Genomic DNA, 19,513 nt, shown 5'->3' with positions numbered 1-19,513 from the left:
TATGAACATGGCAGCCATTTCCTGCAGTTTCTCTCAGCAATCATTTAAACTCCAGACGAGGCCCTAGCCTCTGCCTCCAGGCCAAAGCTCGTTCGTCTTCTCTCTGAAGACTAGCGAGTCCCTAGCCTCTGTCTCTTAGAGCAGCGGTTGAGTGCTTCGTAGGCAAACTGATGTGAACCATTGGTATTCCTTGGTCTCTGTCCCCCAGTATTACGACAGTGGGCGGAGGCTATGTTATATCGCTGTGCTAAATGCTATTGAATGCTCCTACTGTGTTCGATGTTTCAGTGTGTTATTACCTTTTAACATATATTAATATGGATATCTTATATTAATATGGGTATCTTTAACATTTAACCTGACACGTTTTCTTCTCCCATGGACTTCCGAGTGCAGCTGTGAAATGGTGTAATTCTGTTTGCCATGTGAAGGGAGAAGTGTGTTTAAAACTTTGTGTGGGTCAGTATTGTAATCACGTTTAAAGTGCTCGTTTGCATGGTCTGTTAATGCAATGCAATGGAATGTCAGTTGAAGCTGTATTGCTTATGTGCCCAGGTGATTGATCTCTGTACTCTGAATGTGGTTTAGGCAGTCAGTCGACCCAGGTTTGTTTTACAGAGGGAGGCTTCTGGAAGCTTCTCTGGTTTCAGTCAGTTTTTTCGTTTTTTTATCATGCCTTGTATAGTTTGCCTTGTCTGGTTAATTTAGAAGAGGTGTCTGAAGGTTTCTGGTTTTTGAAGGAGACACATTGAAGGTCATTCTCAAAGCCAGTATAAAGACTGCGAGGTGCTCTACTCTCGTGTTAAGTATTGTTTTGAGACCCACCAGCCAAAGCCAAGGTTGTGGTTTCTCTCTTTTTCTCCTGCTGTCCATTTCAATGATGGTCAATGCCAGCGCAGGAACACACAGCACAAAAATGACTATTTATTTTCCTATTTTTAACCGATTAATAATTTTGTATATAAAAGTAGATAAAATGTACAAATAATGTTTGTAATCCAAAACAAAATTAGGCATTTCTCCTGAGTGTATTTTTACATTTTATTTTATGTAATAAAGATGACTTATATTTACCTGCTTCTCTGTCGTGGGTGTTCTTTTCTTACTTCTCCATAGCAAAATTGAGTTAATTACCATGTTTGCCATGGCTAGTTGCAACTCGACCAGAAGTGATTTAACACAAATATGTTATTTATCAATCCCTAAGGAATTTAACTGATGGGTTGAAAATGTTGTTCAAAAACACTCTGTCATTATGTATTTGAGATGGCTGTTTTTTCACATTGTGGGGTTATAACTGGATCTGTAGAACTTAAAACAAATCTGCACCCTCCTCAGCTTGGGCTGAAGTGAAAAAGTAGGCCAATCTTTGCATTTGTCATATTGAACATGTATGATGCATACAGTAAGATTTTCTATTCGCTGCTGCAGGTGTGACCAAGCAAATACATCTTAAGATGAATCGTTGGTCAGGATTTTGTGGTCGTGTTCCAATGTGCAGCTAGATTGCTGAATCAGTTTACAATGTAGATTAATGGTTTGGGGCTGCTGCTTGCTTTAGCAGTCTACAATATGCAGAGAAGGCAGGGATTATGAAAGTGTGATCTAACAAAAGCACGACTGTCTGAAAAGGCTGTTACATTATTTTATTTTATTAAATGTATCATACGACAATGTTATTAATTAACTAAAGTTTGGTTTTAAATCCCTTTTTGGTCACCCCTTCTCTGAGGGTCAGAATGGCCTGACTGTGTACCAGTGTGTTGTGAAGAGTACCAAAAATAGTATTTTTTATTATTTGACTTCAGCAGCAGCTTCAAAGTTGCTTGTTTTATTGAATTTTTTTTATAATCAATCAAGATCGATTACGTCATACTGGTATTATTATGAATTCTCTATCCCGTTTTTCTATCACTAACCAGTTTGTCTGTGTTTGAATAGACCCATTGGCACAAGACTCCCCTTCAGTTCTTTAACCGTATGGCAAGTGAACTCTTAAAGGTTCCTATAGGGACTGCCAAGATGCTCTGCTATTGTGAGAGCGTGCAATCAGGCAAACAGGAAGTGATGTTGACTGAGAATGATCGGCGGACGTCCAGGAATGATCCCTGTGGGATATGGGATCGACGGAGGAATGCTGTAACATTCCGTGCCTCTCCCATTCCGACATCAGCTGTCCCCGCTGGAGGTCTGCGAGATCCCAGAGGATCTGGAGATTCCCAGATAACAACATCTAACAGCTACCTCTACTGGTGGAATATGAGTACTGCTACTCTGTGTGCCTGAACCACCTTTAACTTTAACTTTGTATTTGGTTAAAGGTATAACTTCATGAATGACTGCCAATAGAAAAAAGGGGTCTGCATCTCATGCTGTCCCTCCAGGAGGGGCATAGACTGGCATTTTTACAGGTAAACCTGTGTTTAGGGCATTGCCATCTGACAGGTATGACAGATAGTAGGACACTGTCAAATACCTGGACTGCTTGCACACCAAAAATTAGGCTTGTATCTCAAGTAATGCCTGAGATGGCATAGTCTGAAGTTGTCAAAATAACTCACAGATACTTTCCTGAAACAGGGGGATTTTCTGAAATATTTTTTAAATAGAAATACTTGGAAGATGGCGGTACAGTTTTGCAGACCTTCCTTTGAGGTGTTGAGGCACACAATATGTGTAAATAACCAGTGTTAAACCAACCACAAAACTGAATTAACAAATATTAAATAATAAATAACAAAACTAAACTAGGAAAACTAAACTGCAAAAGGATCCAGCTCTCACAAGATGACGCCACCACCCTTAGGCTCCCGCCAGATCAACCGCAGACTGGTCTTTGGTCTGGGTGCCAGCATCAGCAGCAGTCTGGCTCAGTTGGTAGAGCACAGCACTCTTAACCTCAGGGTCACAGGTTCGAGACCCGCGGTAGGCACTGACTTGAAGACAATCCCTGGGTCATAAGTTCGAACCCTGCCCTGCGTGACACATGTCAGAAGAAAATCTCAGATCATTGAGAGGACAATCCCAAGAGAAGAAAAGCGAAAAAAATCCAAAGGAAAGAAAGGTAAATTCCTGAAGTTTGGTACCCACCTAAGCAGGGCAGATGGTTTCCAAGGCTCACAGGTCGTGGCTGGTCTAAATAGATACATCACCTGCGAAGTTCCACCCAGAACTACCGGAAGTGCAAAAAAACGAGATAAAATATGGTATGAAACAGAAAGGTCAACCACCCCAAAAATGCGCCTACGACGGTTGCAAGTTTACGAATTCTCGGATGTCTCGAGAGGGACAAAGTCCCTTGACCGGTCTGAGTCCCATATGTTCCTCTGTCTGAGTGGGAGAGGATGTTAAAAGAGGATGTCTAGCGGTAGGAAACATGCTTGTTTTCTCGTCTCTCAAGGCGAGAAAAGCAAAGGAGTTAGGAACACCTCCGTCTATGCTTGGGAGTGAAGGGGGTTTCGAGGACCCAGACTGCTGGTTGACTGGTTGAATGACTGTGCCGAGCATGGCGTCCAACTCACATCAGACTTCAGCACCTGCAGAATGTGCTGCAGGCAGTTGAGCATGACCGCTCTAAACAGCCAAATCTGCGCCACTGCAAGCGCAAGCTAGACCAGGACTAGGACTCAATTTCAATGTTGTTCTTTCTGTTCTTAAACAAGTAAATGTTGTTCTATTGAAAATAAATGTTCTCAAAAACAATTTCTTGTTATCAAAAACTATTTTTTTAAATTGCTTAGGAAAACCCCCAAAACGGCCCATTTTCATGAGGTGTTCCACCTCTAAATCTCAATGAATTTTCACAAAACTTTGCAAAAGTCATTTTTATGTGTCCGAAGAAAAGACAGTTTGATATGTTAAGACTTAATTTTTGCATTGCAATTTGATGCACCCTAATGAACATACATAACAAAATGTTACTCTACATTTAAAAAATGGTTCTGTTATAATCATAGTACAATATTCTACAGTGCGGAGTGCGTCTGGAGTCTCTCCCACACCAGGAATCTGTGCTTGTGAGTCAGACACGGGCTGATGACTTCCCCAGCCTCCTCCACTCTTTTGTGGAAGCGATCGCGGTCTCGGACCATCTGCATCCAGTACGAGCCGTCCCGGGCTGCCCTGCTGGCGAAGGCCCAGGCCACTAGGGGGCGCACTGTCACCTCGTCGCTAAAGCGCACCTGTAAACAAACCACAACAAAGCAGAGGAAGCTGGTGAGTTTCACAGAGATCCACAGCCATCAACCACCATGCTGACTTTATTCAAAGGAACTTGACCAACATGTATCATACTGGACATGTGCAGAGGAATGGGTAGAGATAAAGACTACAATTTTGTAATAAAAATATATATAAGTCAGAACTCTATCAACCCAGCAAACAAAATCAAACATAACAACCATTTTAATTCAAGTGTCCTGTAAGCTGCTATCCTGTCCCTACATGTCATTAGTCACAGGACTGACCACGTGTCTTCTGTGAATCATGAGGTAAAAGTCTGTTCTAACCTTTGCTCCATTTTACAACAGCACTGTCACGGGGTGTTGGTCACAGTGGACTATAGTCAAAGCAGTGAGGGGTTGGCTGAGAGTTACCGTGGAGATAATTTGATAATTGCTCTGGCTCCATTTGTTTTTTGCTGACTGGAAGAGTCAGTGGTTGTCTAGGACAATTATGAGGTGTACCTCAAATGCCTCCATTACCGCAGCCTTGAATCAGTTCACAGATGGAAGTAAATGTTGCTGGTAAGACATGAAGTCTGGAGCAGCCAGAATATGTGGCTGCCTAATAGGTTTTCATATGGCCATGTAACACCACTGGTCTCAAAGAGCTGACCTTGGACCAGGTCTGGCGCTGATCTGGTACAGATGTGGCACTGATCTGGCCCAGGTGTGGCCCTGGTGTAGTACAGGTCTGAACTATGATCTATTTAATCAACAAACTGGTTGTTTACCTTCTTGTTTTGTTGTACTTCATGAGTGGAATGTTGTTTGTCTACTCTCCTCTCTTCGACCTGATCCTCTGGCCTCCTCTCCTCTCTGGCTGGTGAGGTGTGTGTGTTGTAAGATGGCTTGGCAGGTGAGGTGTGTGTGTTGTAAAATGGCTTGGCAGGTGAGGTGTGTGTGTTGTAAGATGGCTTGGCAGGTGAGGTACAGGAAGAGAAGCTGAGAGGGTTGTATGGGTCGCTGCTGTGGAGGAAAGACTCCCAGAGTTCCACACTCTCCGCAGATGCTACTGAGTCATCATCAGTGCCATCTGACCAATCAGAGTCTTCTTCATCATCATCATCATTATCACTTTCTGCCTCTTCCTCATCATCACTTGCTTGCTTTGAGTTCAGAGAGAAAGATATTCCTGCACAGGGACCAGTGGGGAGGGTCTGCTGATGAAGAGCATCTTCATCCTCAGATTCCCACTCCACCCAGTCTGACTCTTCCTCTTCTACCTGATATTCATCATCCTCCTCATCCTCCTCATCTGCGGACTCCTCCAGGTCCTCAGCTACTGCTCCCCTCTCCTCCTGCTCCACCTCCAGGAAGACTTTCGTGCCGCTGAGAAGTTCCTTGACGACCCAAAAGCGATGGAGGACTCTCTGAAATGCTCCCCACAGATACTGCCGGAGATCACGAAACATGGGAAACAGAAGCGACACCATGGTCCTGGGATCTGGTGGTCGTTCGGCGGTCACGGGTAAGCCCTCACTATGTGCAGGTATCTTCACTGTGGACAGGTGTAACGTTGCCCGCGTATGAGGGTGAATGGCCTCTGTGTGGCGGTCGGGAGTATAACACTGTACTTACCTGAGAGGAACTGAGCGGGACAGGATCTAGGTCCTCCACACCCAATGCCTATGGCCTCAGTGTCCGTGTGTACGAGCAGGTTGTCCCCTGTTTAGCAGCCGACTAGGCACCAGCCCTTGAGATTGGGTTGAGTTGGCTTGTGGAAATGTCTGGTGCCCCCCCCCCCCCCCCCTTGAAGTGTATGCAGTGAGTATGAGGTAAGCACTAACCCAATAACCCAAAACACGGAATTGATGGAATTTGAAACAAACACTCTTTTAGTGGGCTTTCCTATGACACAGCAAATTTCACTAGGAATGACACACTTTACAAAGGCTAACAAAATGAACTGACAATACAAATGACCTCAAGACAGGCATACAACATACAAATATACAACATAGGCCTACTATTTAAATGACACTCAACGGTGCCATCAGTATGGTATCAGTATGGAGGAGCTGACCATTCCGCTCCTTCAGCCGTCTGTGTGTGAGTGTGAGTGTGTGTGTGTGTCACGGAATCACGCAAAGTCTGATGTCCCTTCCAGTGAGATGCGCGAGAGCGCGTTTGTGTTTGTGTGTGCGAGAGCGCGTTTGTGTTCGTGTGTGCGTGTGCGCGTGTGTGTATGTGTGGGTATGAGAGCACAAGCGCAGCGTTAGTTCGTTGAGTTCAGACCGCGCAACCCGTGCGTGATTAGTCAGTGTATATGGTAGTGTGATGTACAGAGTACCCATAAGCAGTAGAGATCACGTTGAGGATGTCCGATGGATGGCAGGATAAACTCCAGTATTAACGGACTGTTCAGCAGGGTAGCGAACTTCCCAGGGGAACCTAGTGGAGAGTAGCTAGAGGGCGACGTGCAGAGTGGTGATGGCTAACGTTCTGAACAGCAACTTACCGTTCAGTATTTGGCGGTATAAACTGGCTCTTACTTTCAAAGAAAACGTGGAATAGTTCAACAGTTAGCTTATGCGACCTCTATGATATAACTGGCACTAGACTCACACGTACACGCTCGTACAGCCGTCTTCATCAGTGTATTAGCATATATGTGCGTCGTTATCCACATCGCTAACAGCTAAACGTTAACCTACTTTAAGTAGATGCTGCCGACTTCGCACCATCAAAGAAAACGTTTGCTATTCACAGCGACGTCACTGGTCCAAAACTAGACACCTAATGAGACCACTTGTTCATCTGAAAAGTAACTTTCTCAAACTCAATTTACTTGCTCAACTGGACTATCTCTCAGTTCTGCTCGCGACACTCAACTCTTTACTTTTCTCTGCTCGTGCACCTAACTTCTGCACGTTCACGTGAACTCACGTCCTTTTAAAGGCGCAGCCCATATTTGTACCCGCTACATTTGGCGACATAGCAGTCGCTCAGAATCTGTGGACGAAAAGGCTGGCCTTTAGTTTATGATTATTACAGTGCATGAAATGCCCTGTATTGTTATTCCTAGGCTTCTTATACTTCTTCTTCTTCTTCTTCTTCTTCTTACCGACTTCTGCGATTAATTCAGCTCGAACCGCTTAACGTAGAAACTTTGTTCAAACTTTGTTCAAACTTTGTCACGTAGGTCTTGTAAACGACACTTATGCTATGTATTTTTTAATTTTTCTGAACTTTATACTTTTTAAGATATTAAAGAAAAACGAATACAAATTTTCCCTTTGACTTACATTGGGCCATTATGACATCATAATAGGGTCATTAAACTGGCTTGCACCTGTGCTTCACTGACACCTGCGCCAAGGTTCCAAGGCTCCTCTTCTCTCTGTCCCTCTCTATTCAACTGTATAACTAGGAATATTAAGAGACACCTTCCATACTCTACTTTTTTTTCTCTCCATCTTTCTCTTTATCTCTCTCAGTCTACTTTCTCTCACACTCCATCTCTCTGCTTCACTCCATTTTCTCTCCTTCTTTCAATATTTTCCCTCTTCACTCTCTTTATCTCTTTCTCCAGAGCCACTCTTGTTCACTCTTCGTTCCTTTCTTCTTTCTTTCTTCCACTCTTCTTTCCTTCTTCCACTCTTCTTTCCTTTCTTCTTTCCTTCTTCCACTCTTCTTTCATTCTTCCACTCTTCTTTCCTTTCTTCACTCTTCTTTCCTTTCTTCTTTCCTTCTTCCACTCTTCTTTCCTTCTTCCACTCTTCTTTCTTTTCTTCTTTCCTTCCTCCACTCTTCTTTCCTTCTTCCACTCTTCTTTCTTTTCTTCTGTCCTTCTTCCACTCTTCTTTCCTTTCTTCTTTCCTTCTTCCACTCTTCTTTCCTTCTTCCACTCTTCTTTCCTTTATTCTTTCCTTCTTCCACTCTTCTTTCCTTTCTTCTTTCCTTCTTCCACTCTTCTTTCTTTTCTTCTGTCCTTCTTCCACTCTTCTTTCCTTTCTTCTTTCCTTTCTTCTTTCCTTCTTCTACTCTTCTTTCCTTCTTCCACTCTTCTTTCCTTCTTCCACTCTTCTTTCCTTTCTTTTTTCCTTCTTCCACTCTTCTTTCCTTCTTCCACTCTTCTTTCTTTTCTTCTGTCCTTCTTCCACTCTTCTTTCCTTTCTTCTTTCCTTCTTCCACTCTTCTTTCTTTTCTTCTGTCCTTCTTCCACTCTTCTTTCCTTTCTTCTTTCCTTTCTTCTTTCCTTCTTCTACTCTTCTTTCCTTCTTCCACTCTTCTTTCCTTCTTCCACTCTTCTTTCCTTTCTTTTTTCCTTCTTCCACTCTTCTTTCCTTTCTTCTTTCCTTCTTTTACTTCATGCACTGGTATTTCCTTCAGGAAATGCATTTTCTAGTTATTATTATTATTATCAAAAACAACAATATTAATTTACAACAATATTATTTATAAGCAAAAATATCCATCCTTACAGACATTTCTATATCTAGGCATTTGGCAACAAGCACTCGATGGTTGTGTTATGAGGAAGTAGCCTAGCCCATGCAAACTAATCTTATCTAAGATGGGCGTTGATCATACCAGACAGAATACTGGGTAGATCTAAATAACGATCTCTTATCAAACCAGCTAACGAACGTCGTCGGTTCAGTAGAACAGGTAGTCTTTAAGAGCTATTGTTGCCTCCTGCCCACCATCCTCACAAGTGACTAGTACAGTTATTTGTTTTGAAAGTGAAACAAACACTTATTGTAATACAAAAGCAACTAGCATACACATTGATTTTGACAAACGTTCTTGTTCCAATAGTGTCAGCCAATGGCCGGGCAGTCAATCCAGCACATATCTCGAGTTTTCACTGTTGTTCCCTCGACGTTATTACTTGTCTGCTTGTCTGTAGTCCTCTTGGTATATTCCATTTCTAGCAAACTCCTGTTATTTGTGTGGTAACTCAAAAAGGTATGCACGTGGCTCGTATAATGTGACACATATTCGTTGTAGTTGCTCATAAAGAAGAATATGACACCGACCTCGGCATAAACACCTCGACGTAAGCGTCAAATTCTTACAGCGGTGCATAATTTCTGTTTACAGATACCAAGCAACAGGGATGTGGGCGGGAACAAGGGAAAAAACAGAAATGTCGAAAGCGAGAAGGCAACATCAAACTAAAGTGAAAATGAAGTCACGTAAAATCCCTAACCCCCTAAAAAAAAGACCATTAAATCTATGAGCGTGACAAAATGTAGGCTAGGTTATTTCTCAGAAAGTGAAAACACATCTTTTGCCGCTGAATAGAAAATCGTATCAGGATAGAAATGATGAAATAATGATGAAAAACAGGCTAAACCTAAAGTGAAGGTGTAGACATCTGCAATCCTTGCGTTATTTTCGTGTTGTTGTCTAGCCTATTATGCTTAGCGCTGTCAAGCAATTCAAAATTAATGTAATTAATTACATGAACATTACATGATTACATGAAACATAATTACGTGAACATCACCCTGCCAAGGCTTGTTTAGCCTATGTCACGGATTTGAAATGCTTCTCACGGCAAACTGATATAGCATATGCAATTAATTTATCACAGTGCAGGTAGCCTAATTCATTAGATTATCTTTTGTAATCGCTTGACAGCCTTATGCACAATAGGGTAGACTACAACATGAAAAGAACACAACCGACTTTAGCCTATGTGGTTGGTTTAGCCCATGTGCGATGTGTAATGGATTGTCTTTGACAGCTCTGTATCGTCTTTTGCTGTTCAGGTTTCAGCCACTTACTGCAGCCTGCTGCACCACATAAAGCATTAGCCTATCCGTGCATTAGAGCTAGCATACTCCTTGTGAAACATTAAAGGACTGGGGAGATCTGCTGAGAATGTTGAAAGACGATCAGAAGTCTGAATCGTCAGTACTCTCATAATCTCATAATCACCAGATTGCTTCCACACACCATACAATTGTTATAGGCCTTATCAACCTTTCATGAAATGACTCTCAAATTTTTTATGACTCTCAAATTTGTATCTCTCAAATGTTGTATGACTCTCAAATATAAATGTATATGTATATATATATTTATTATTGTTATTTTTAAATAATTTATTTTAATTATTAGTTTTTTAGGTGAAAAACGTAAATTGCTTGGTTGTAATTATAGTCCGTACTTTAATCATTACATTAAAAGGTAAGCGAACTAAACGGAGAGGTCTTGGCAGTGAAGCTCTCCTTGAACAAGGAGAGAAGATCAAATAACATACACCACTAACATACACCACTTAAAGCAGTAGCCTACGAGATTCACATTTTCTCTCAAGGAACATGAGGAATATATTACCTGAGATTATTGTGCTGTGCGTCAGAAATACTGAGGCTACTGAAACCACTGAGACGCACCTATAACTTCCTCATCTCCCTGTGTGTGTGTGTGTGCGTGTGTGTGTGCATGAGCGTGCGTGTGCATGTGTGTGTGTGTGCATGTGTGTGTGTGTGTGTGTGTGTGTGTGACAGGTCTCCCTGTCCTTTTAGTCAAAGACTTTCAACCCAGTAGCATACCCGATGTTATGTTTTAATACTAACATTTATATCACTAAATGCTTGGCATACAGTATCATTACAACCCACAGCAACTCAACTGGGTGAACAAGATCCTAACAAAGCCAAGGCCTGGCCCTCTACACAAAACTGAACATACACAGACGTGGAAAGTTCATTCACAAGTAAGTAAGTCCATTGTTTTACTTTCTATTATTATTTTAACCATAAAATGATGTGGAGTTAAACTAATTTACTGAATAATAGAACACGCCCACAGTGAGACATCTAAGTCACAGGTTTGCGTTTGGTAAAATCGAGTAATAACAATATCATTACAATTTCTAAAACAGCGCGAGCAAAAACTATGATTGCAATGTCACAAATAATTTTTGGAAACAAAAGTTTTCTATTGCAATACATGGTAAGCATTTAAAGTAAGTTCAAGCACATTTGATTCAGGCAGAGGCCTCACCAGTCTGGGAGAGCTGCATTCTGGGTAACCTGCAGACCAGCACACACAGCAGGGGGTCTGCTATCACCCGTAAGCTCATGACCGAGAGAGACATAGTCTCCCACACAGAAGCAAACTCCTTAGGGCTGGGAAAAAGTTGAAGAAAAGGAAGGCTCTCGTTGTAGTGGAACAAGGGAAGAGTGAGAAGAAACGGACCATAAAAGCAGAGGAAGGTGACTAAAGAGACAATCAAAACCATGCAGTCAGGTCTGTCTCTCTGAGGGGTGTGGCGAGAGGTGATGTTGACTGGACACACCAGAACACTCGTGGTAACCATGACAACCACTGGAACCGCAAACAGAACAGCGTGGAGAGCGTGAGTAGCAAAGACAGTGGTGGCAGCCAGCACTATGGTGAGAGTGAGCAGCACCAGATAGCAGGGCACAGAGGAGAGAAGGGCAGAACAGCGAGGATGTGTGGGGCCCAGGATACCCTCTAGCGCCACCATCTGGTGAAGATACAGCCCGAGAAATCTGACACACAAAAAAACAGGACAAATTAGGGGACATAAAGGCAAGGTGGTCGAAGCCGTCGCCGCGACGATGAAAGGAATCAAGAGCAGCTCCACGGCGTCGTTGAAGAGGAGGGTGATGATGAAGATTGAACTTTGGATCCTGAGACGTCGGTGCTGATGCAGTGTCCAAGCAGCCCAGACCAGAGCAGGAAGACCCCCACACAGGCTAAAGAAGAGGAAGATGTCAAATCTGACCCTTCCATCCAAGAGGGTAAGCTGGTCGTCCATGGGTACACTGGAATTGGTGGAGATGGGACAAGAGGCAGAGTCAATCTCAGCCCTGAAGAAAGTCAGATACTGGCACACACAACTGATCTCAGCCCTGAAGAAAGTCAAATACTGGCACACACAACTGATCTCAGGCCTGAGGAAAGTCAAATACTGAATCATTCAGACAGATGGGATGCTTTCTCTGATCTACAAATACACACATTGTCCCTGATTTAATTGCTTGAAAACACTATTTGTTTGTGCTACATTTGTTCCAGTTGTTTGTGGTTGTGGTCTTGGCTCTGAGATACTACACAGATTATTGGAAGCCTATGATTGACATCACAGCAAATGTTGTCAATATCTAGAGAGGGATGGAGTATTTTAAACACAACACAACACAACCAATACACCACAACACATTCACATGACCTCAGTTGACATGACCTTCACATGATCACATGACCTTGAGCTGTGTTTAGAGTTTTGGTGTAGCGAGCGAACTAGCTAACTGCCAACACACTTCAATTGCATGTGTTTAGATTCATGTAGCGCCATTGCCAGCAAGAGAGAAATATGACACAAACAACGTTATAGAGGAATGTTGGTCTACAGATGTATTACTTTGTTGTATTTGAAAATTTCCGTCAACATGATAATCAAATATTAAACTACGATTCAAAAGTGCTTGTTCTAAATGGCCTTGTCTTGAGGTGAAGTATGTCTTTGTAGTTTTTCACACATTAGTTTATGTGGGGTACGACAACAGTTTCATCGCATGCCATTTCCTGTCGTTTGTATTGTTTCTCTTTTGTTCACACATCGCAAGGCAGCAAGTTAGTTGTGTCTGAGCATCAATTGAAATATCCAAGAGTACGTTTTCACAACACAGCATTTATTTATTAGTTCCGTTGTGTACCACAACAGTCTATTAAGCTATACCTTTTATCAAGGGTTCTTTCTCTGTCTTCAAGTGTTACACTGTATAATACTCATCCTAACATTCTGAAAATTTCAGAGTTACACAAATATACAAACTCCGACCTATTTTTGTTTTACATTTAAGTTTTTCAAAAATATATTTTAGACTTTAATTACAACACTGGCACGATCTTGACAGCAATAGTATACCATGGACTAGTTAGAACACAAGACCACTAACTCATGTGCCGACCCAATACCTTCTAATTCGACTTTATGGTCCATGCCAATAAGAGAAACAAACACACACACATTAAGGTAGCCTTGGGAAAGAATTCTTGACGCTGTCGTTGTTTATAAAGGATATATGTATTCGTCTTACCTGAAACGGGGCAGGAACTGGTTTTGTTCGATACAGATGCATTCGATTAAAAAAACAAAAGTACCCACTGCGCCCTCTGTATCTGTTCCTCTCTAAGCTCCTCCTCCCTCTGTTCCTCTCTCTCATCCTCCGTACATTAACTTCTTAATATGCTCAATTTGATGAACATCAGTGGTTTACAAAAGGGAAGGGCGCCCTATAGCTATAAAGTAAAAATAGCAACTTTAAACTACACTTCCTTTGTCTACTCCTGAAAATCCTCAAAATAGGAAGATTTGCAAGCTTCAGAGTTTTTTTTTCTTTTTTTCTCATATATATTCTTACCTATAGTCTCTTTCTGTCAGATTTGCCATTTTGTTCATCATATAATAAAGATGCAATTTCACAATTTTAATTATATCCGACAGCAAATGGACATGTATGTTTGTGTTTGTGGTTGAGGGGGTGTGAGGGATGAATCTACTGAAACTGTTTTCACACCATCACGTATCTGAACTTTGAGCTATAAACCAGTTGCCTTGATGTGCTTGGCAGGATTTCCTGAAGGGCAACTTAGCTTAATGTTGTAAAAAACTAGCTGTGCAAGCTCAGACTCCCTCCAAGGGTATAGCGGGGCAGGCTTTAGAGGGTTAGCTTAATTCAGTTAGCATCAGCTAGCCTACTTCTGCCCTGTATTGGTGCCAAGATATTTGTTTACTTGTTTACTTGCTTTCTTTGTTTATTTGTTTATGTATTGGTTTGAATCATACATGAGTGATGGGGGTTAATATAAGGTCTTTGTTTCCTGTGGTCATGCAGTGTTTGCAGCTAAGGCTATTTATTGCCTTATGTCACTGCCTATGATGCAGGAATTGAGACTATGTCACTGCCTATGATGCTGGACTTGAGACTATGTGTCACTGCCTCCTGAGCCGAGTTTGCAGAGATGACTCATTTCCTTCTCATTTCTACCTCATTTGCTTAAAAAAAAGTAGAAAATAGATTAAGCATATAACATTATGAACATCTCAGAGGGAACATGATTAAGCTTATAACATTACACAATAAACATCTCAGAGGGAACATGATTAAGCTTATAACATTACATAATGAACATCTCACAGGGCACAATGCAGCAACAAAGGCACCAAACAAAGAACAATTAAAAAAAATTAATGATTGCTGCAGACATCTCTGATGACATATCATGTTCATTTTATGATTTTATTCACTAAATGTTTTGCTTATTAGTCCTTTAAGCCTTTGTCTAAAAGTCCACTTCTCTATGAGTCATTTTACCCATAATGCAATTCACACTGCTGACAGTTCATCAACTCTTTGTGCTACCTGTGGTTTGGCAGACCTCCTGACCAGCGCGCACAGCAGAGGGTCGGCCACCACCCGCAAACTCATCATGGAGAAAGACATCGGGGTCCCACACAGAGTGACAGCCATGAAGTGAAGCGCACGAATGAGGAAGGAGATACCTGGACTGCTTGCGCACCAAACATTAGGCTTGTATCTCAAGTAGTGCCTGAGATGGCATAGTCTGAAGTTGTCAAAGCAACTCACAGATACTTTCCTGAAATAGGGGGGTTTTCTGAAATATTTTTGAAATAGAAATACTTGCAAGTTGGAGGTACAGTTTTGCAGACCTTCCTTTGAGGTGTAGAGGCACACAATAACAGTGACTAGAGAGGGTGTCGAGCAGGAAGGTTTTCCTAGATCGGTTCATTTGACGTGGAAAGACCAAATAACAAGAGGCTTGTGCATACTAGTACAAAAATATGTTTATTGGATATAGAAAAGTATGTGCAAATAACCAGTGTTAAACCAACCACAAAACTGAATTAACAAATATTAAATAATAAATAACAAAACCCAACTAGGTCTAGCATTCTTGAACAAATAAAGATAAGCACCATATAAAGATTCACACCATACATTTCAAAAGAGAGCTCTCAGAAGAGCTATGAAAGACAATCTTGCATATGAACATACATATCAAAATGTTACTCTACATTTAAAAAATGGTTCTGTTATAATCATACTACAATATTCTACAGTGCGGAGTGCGTCTGGAGTCTCTCCCACACCAGGCATCTGTGCTTGTGACTCAGACACGGGCTGATGACTTTCCCAGCCTCCTCCACTCTTCTGTGGAAGCGATCGCGGTCTCGGACCATCTGCATCCAGTACGAGCCGTCCCGGGCTGCCCTGCTGGCGAAGGCCCAGGCCACTAGGGGGCGTACTTTCACCTCGTCGCTAAAGCGCACCTGTAAACAAACCACAACAAAGCAGAGGAAGTTGGTGAGTTTCACAGAGATCCACAGGCATCAACCACCATGCTGACTTTATTCCAAGGAACTTGACCAACATATATCATACTGGACATGTGCAGAGGAATGGGTAGAGATAAAGACTTTTTTTAAAGATAAAGACTACAATTTTTTTTATATATATTTTTAAGTCAGAACTCTATCAACCAAGCAAACAAAATCAAACACAACACCCATTTTAATTCCATTTAAGGACTTAAGTGTCATGTAAGCTGCTATCCTGTCATGTCATTAGTCACAGGACTGACCATGTGTCTTCTGTGAATCATGAGGTAAAAGTGCAAACACATATGCGCAGTCTGTTCCAACCTTTGCTCCATTTTACAACAGCACTGTCACGGGGTGTTGGTCACAGTGGACTATAGTCAAAGCAGTGAGGGGTTGGCTGGGAGTTACCGTGGAGATAATTTGATAATTACTCTGGCTCCATTTGTTTTTTGCTGACTGGAAATGAGTCAGTGGTTGTCTAGGACAACTATGAGGTGTACCACAAATGCCTCCATTACGGCAGCCTTGAATCAGTTCACAGATGGAAGTGCTGCTGGTAAGACATGAAGTCTGGAGCAGCCAGAATATGTGGCTGCCTAATAGGTTTTCATATGGCCATGTAACACCACTGGTCTCAAAGAGCTGACCTTGGACCAGATCTGGCCCAGGCGTGGCACTGATCTGGCCCAGGTGTGGCACTGGTGTAGTACAGGTCTGAACTATGATCTATTTAATCAACAAACTGGTTGTTTACCTTCTTGTTTTGTTGTACTTCATGAGTGGAATGTTGTTTGTCTACTCTCCTGTCTTCCTCTTGATCCTCTGGCCTCCTCTCCTCTCTGGCTGGTGAGGTGTGTGTGTTGTAAGATGGCTTGGCAGGTGAGGTACAGGAAGAGAAGCTGAGAGGGTTGTATGGGTCGCTGCTGTGGAGGAAAGACTCCCAGAGTTCCACACTCTCCGCAGATGCTTCTGAGTCATCATCAGTGCCATCTGACCAATCAGAGTCTTCTTCATCATCGTCGTCATCATCATCATCATTATCACTTTCTGCCTCTTCCTCGTCATCACTTGCTTGCTTTGAGTTCAGAGAGAAAGATATCCCTGCACAGGGACCAGTGGGGAGGGTCTGCTGATGAAGAGCATCTTTATCTTCATCCTCATCCTCAGATTCCCACTCCACCCAGTCTGACTCTTCCTCTTCTACCTGATATTCATCATCCTCCTCATCTGCGGACTCCTCCAGGTCCTCAGCTACTGCTCCCCTCTCCTCCTGCTCCACCTCCATAGTCCTCCTCTTTAGGACCTCTCCCAGGGTCTCCAGCATGCTGGCGGAAGTCTTGTCTCCCCTCTCCACCTCCTCTCCGGGCTGCCCCACTCCGGCCTGGCCCACAATGCTCTTTTCTGTGTCGCCCTTCATGGTTTTTCGGTAGCCGCTACACAAAAACAGGAAGACTTTCGTGCCGCTGAGAAGTTCCTTGACGACCCAAAAGCGATGGAGGACTCTCTGAAATGCTCCCCACAGATACTGCCGGAGATCACCAAACATGGGAAACCGAAGCGACACCATGGTCCTGGGATCTGGTGGTCGTTCGGCGGTCACAGGTAAGCCCTCACTATGTGCAGGTATCTTCACTGTGGACAGGTGTAACCTTGCCCGCGCTAAATCACACTGGGACAGCGTATGAGGGTGAATGGCCTCTGGCGCCATAGCAGTCGCTCAGAATCTGTGGACCAAAAGGCTGGCCATTAGTTTATGATTATTAACAACAATATTATTTATAAGCAGAATTATACATCCTTACCGACTTTTCTATATCTAGCCTACTCTAGCATTTGGCAACAAGCACTCTGTGTCCTGAGTAAGGACACCGATGGTTGTGTTATGAGGAAGTAGCCTAGCCCATGCAAACTAATCTTATCTAAGATGGGCGTTGATCATACCAGACAGAATACTGGGTAGATCTAAATAACGATCTCTTATCAAACCAGCTAACGAACGTCGTCGGTTCAGTAGAACAGGTAGTCTTTAAGAGCTATTGTTGCCTCCTGCCCACCACCCTCACAAGTGACTAGTACAGTTATTTGTTTTGAAAGTGAGACAAACACTTAGTGTAATACAAAAGCAACTAGCATACACATTGATTTTGACAAACGTACTTGTTCCAATAGTGTCAGCCAATGGCCAGGCAGTCAATCCAGCGGATATCTCGAGTTTTCACTGTTGTTCCCTCGACGTTATTACTTGTCTGCTTGTCTGTAGTCCTCTTGGTATATTCCATTTCTAGTAAACTCCTGTTATTTGTGTGGTAACTCAAAAAGGTATGCATGTGGCTCGTAAAATGTGACACATATTCGTTGTAGTAGCTCATGAAGAAGAATGTGATAACGACCTCGGCATAAACAATTTTATACACATACGCAGCTGACGTCTGGAAAATGGGGCGGGCTGTTTCTACTCTGACCAATAGACGATTGGGAACCAGCTAATGTAGGCGGACCATGACCTCAAAGACCAACCTACGAGCGGGAAAGCACGTACACTTTCTCTACGTTTCCAGAAATCCCATAAATGAGGCGTGGCCTCGACGTAAGCGTCAAATTCTTACAGCATTGCATCATTTCTGTTTACAGATACGATACCAAGCAACAGGGATGTGGGCGGGAACAAGGACAAAAACAGAAGTGTCGAAAGCGAGAAGGCAACATCAAACTAAAGTGAAAATGAAGTCTCGTAAAATCCCTAACCCCTTGAAAAAAAGACCATTAAATATATGAGCGTGACAAAATGTAGGTTATTTCCCAGAAAGTGAAAACACAGCAGTTCGATCACAATAAAATCGTATCACGATAATCGTATCAGGATAGAAATGATGAAATAATGATGAAAAACAGGCTAAACCTAAAGTAGACATTTGCAATGCTTGCGTTATTTTCGTGTTGTAGTGTAGCCTATTATGCTTAGGGCTGTCAAGCGATTAAAAAAATGATCTTATTAATTACATGCGTTGTGATTAATTCATCTAAATTAATGAACAAGGAGTATGCTAATGTGATTACTTCATCTAAATTAATCACATGTGTCAATTTGCCATGAGAAGCATTTAAAATCCGATTTAAATCCGTCATATTTGCCATTGACATGAAGTTTCAAAGAAGCTCGGCAGTTTAATGTTCACCACACATTAATGGCAACAAACAACAGATACTTCAATGAACTTTATTTAATGAAGAACACATTGTTTTGTATTCCTGATTAAACAACCTCATAGTTTGTCTAAAACTAGTGCGTTAACTAACGTCAGACAAATTGTACACGTTTTTTAACGTTAAGCACTGATCAAATCTTGTTAGCTTGCAAACTTATGTAAACAAACCCGTGCCTTATGACTTTGCTTTGCCATTGCCATGCAATATTTTTTTATATAGTAGAGTAGAGAGAGAATCCACCATAGAGTGCGATTCATCTGTATACACGTTTTTTAACGAGTACGAATACTGCATAGATTTGTCTGTAATCACTTAATCGAAATTAAAGCGTTATTTAAAAATGGTTTGTTGACATTAATATGTGGTGAACATCACCTGCCAAAGCTTGTTTAGCCTACTCTGTCACTCCACGCCAGTGGCAAATCTGACGGATTTTAAATGCTTCTCATGGCAAACTGATATATGCAATTAATTTATCTTAAGTAATCACAACGCATTTATTTGTATCGCTTGACAGCCCTATGCACAATAGGCTAGAGTACAACACGAAAAGAACGCAACCATTTCACAGATGTTTACACCTTCACCTATGTAGAGTGACATGACATGGGACCCTGAGGCGTGCAGGGAAGATTATGGCTGATCCCTCCCACCCTGGACACAAACTCCTTGTGCCACTCCCCTCCGGCAGAAGGCTGCGGTCCATCAGGACCAAAACCTCACGCCACCTGAGCAGCTTCTTCCCGTC

General features: G+C 42.3%; 2 protein-coding genes across 4 annotated transcripts in view; one reads left to right on the top strand and one right to left on the bottom strand.

Moving 5' to 3' along the window:
- Nucleotides 1-1,073, top strand: part of acer2 (alkaline ceramidase 2) — a 15,347-nt gene extending 14,274 nt beyond the window's left edge. For both annotated transcript variants that reach the window (XM_031584647.2, XM_012832659.3), the window contains one exon: nucleotides 1-1,073. This exon is cut by the window's left edge and continues 913 nt beyond it. The gene's annotated coding sequence lies outside the window, so the exon portion shown is untranslated.
- Nucleotides 1,074-3,809: 2,736 nt separating this feature from the next.
- ppp1r15a (protein phosphatase 1, regulatory subunit 15A) lies at nucleotides 3,810-18,369 on the bottom strand. 2 transcript variants are annotated; one of them, XM_012832647.3, is made up of 4 exons: nucleotides 17,716-18,369; nucleotides 16,672-17,282; nucleotides 4,955-5,367; nucleotides 3,810-4,181 (listed from the first exon to the last, which is right to left on the bottom strand). In XM_012832647.3, the coding sequence occupies exons 2-4, from the start codon at nucleotides 17,264-17,266 to the stop codon at nucleotides 3,966-3,968; spliced, it is 1,224 nt and encodes a 407-aa protein (XP_012688101.2). In that variant the 5' UTR covers nucleotides 17,267-17,282; nucleotides 17,716-18,369; the 3' UTR covers nucleotides 3,810-3,965. The 2 variants fall into 2 exon arrangements, with proteins under 2 accessions (XP_012688101.2, XP_012688100.2); XM_012832646.3 differs by lacking the exons at nucleotides 3,810-4,181; nucleotides 4,955-5,367 and adding an exon at nucleotides 15,004-15,507 and having other exon boundaries at nucleotides 16,313-17,282; nucleotides 17,716-18,354.
- Between the last annotated feature and the right edge of the window lie 1,144 nt (nucleotides 18,370-19,513).

This window comes from Clupea harengus, chromosome 18 (assembly GCF_900700415.2).
Source record: "Clupea harengus chromosome 18, Ch_v2.0.2, whole genome shotgun sequence".
Taxonomy (NCBI): domain Eukaryota; kingdom Metazoa; phylum Chordata; class Actinopteri; order Clupeiformes; family Clupeidae; genus Clupea; species Clupea harengus.
Note: the sequence above shows the minus strand (reverse complement) of the source record. Positions and strands in the feature narration are given on the sequence as shown.

Coding starts and splice junctions, on each gene's coding strand:
- ppp1r15a (XM_012832647.3), bottom strand. CDS start 17,266: ATGGCGCCAGAGGCCATTCACCCTCATACGCTGTCCCAGTGTGATTTA. Junction 5,368..16,671: donor TCAGCAGACCCTCCCCACTG/GTCCCTGTGCAG, acceptor CCCTCCCCACTG/GTCCCTGTGCAGGAATATCT. Junction 4,182..4,954: donor AAGTACAACAAAACAAGAAG/GTAAACAACCAG, acceptor GTTTGTTTACAG/GTGCGCTTTAGCGACGAGGT.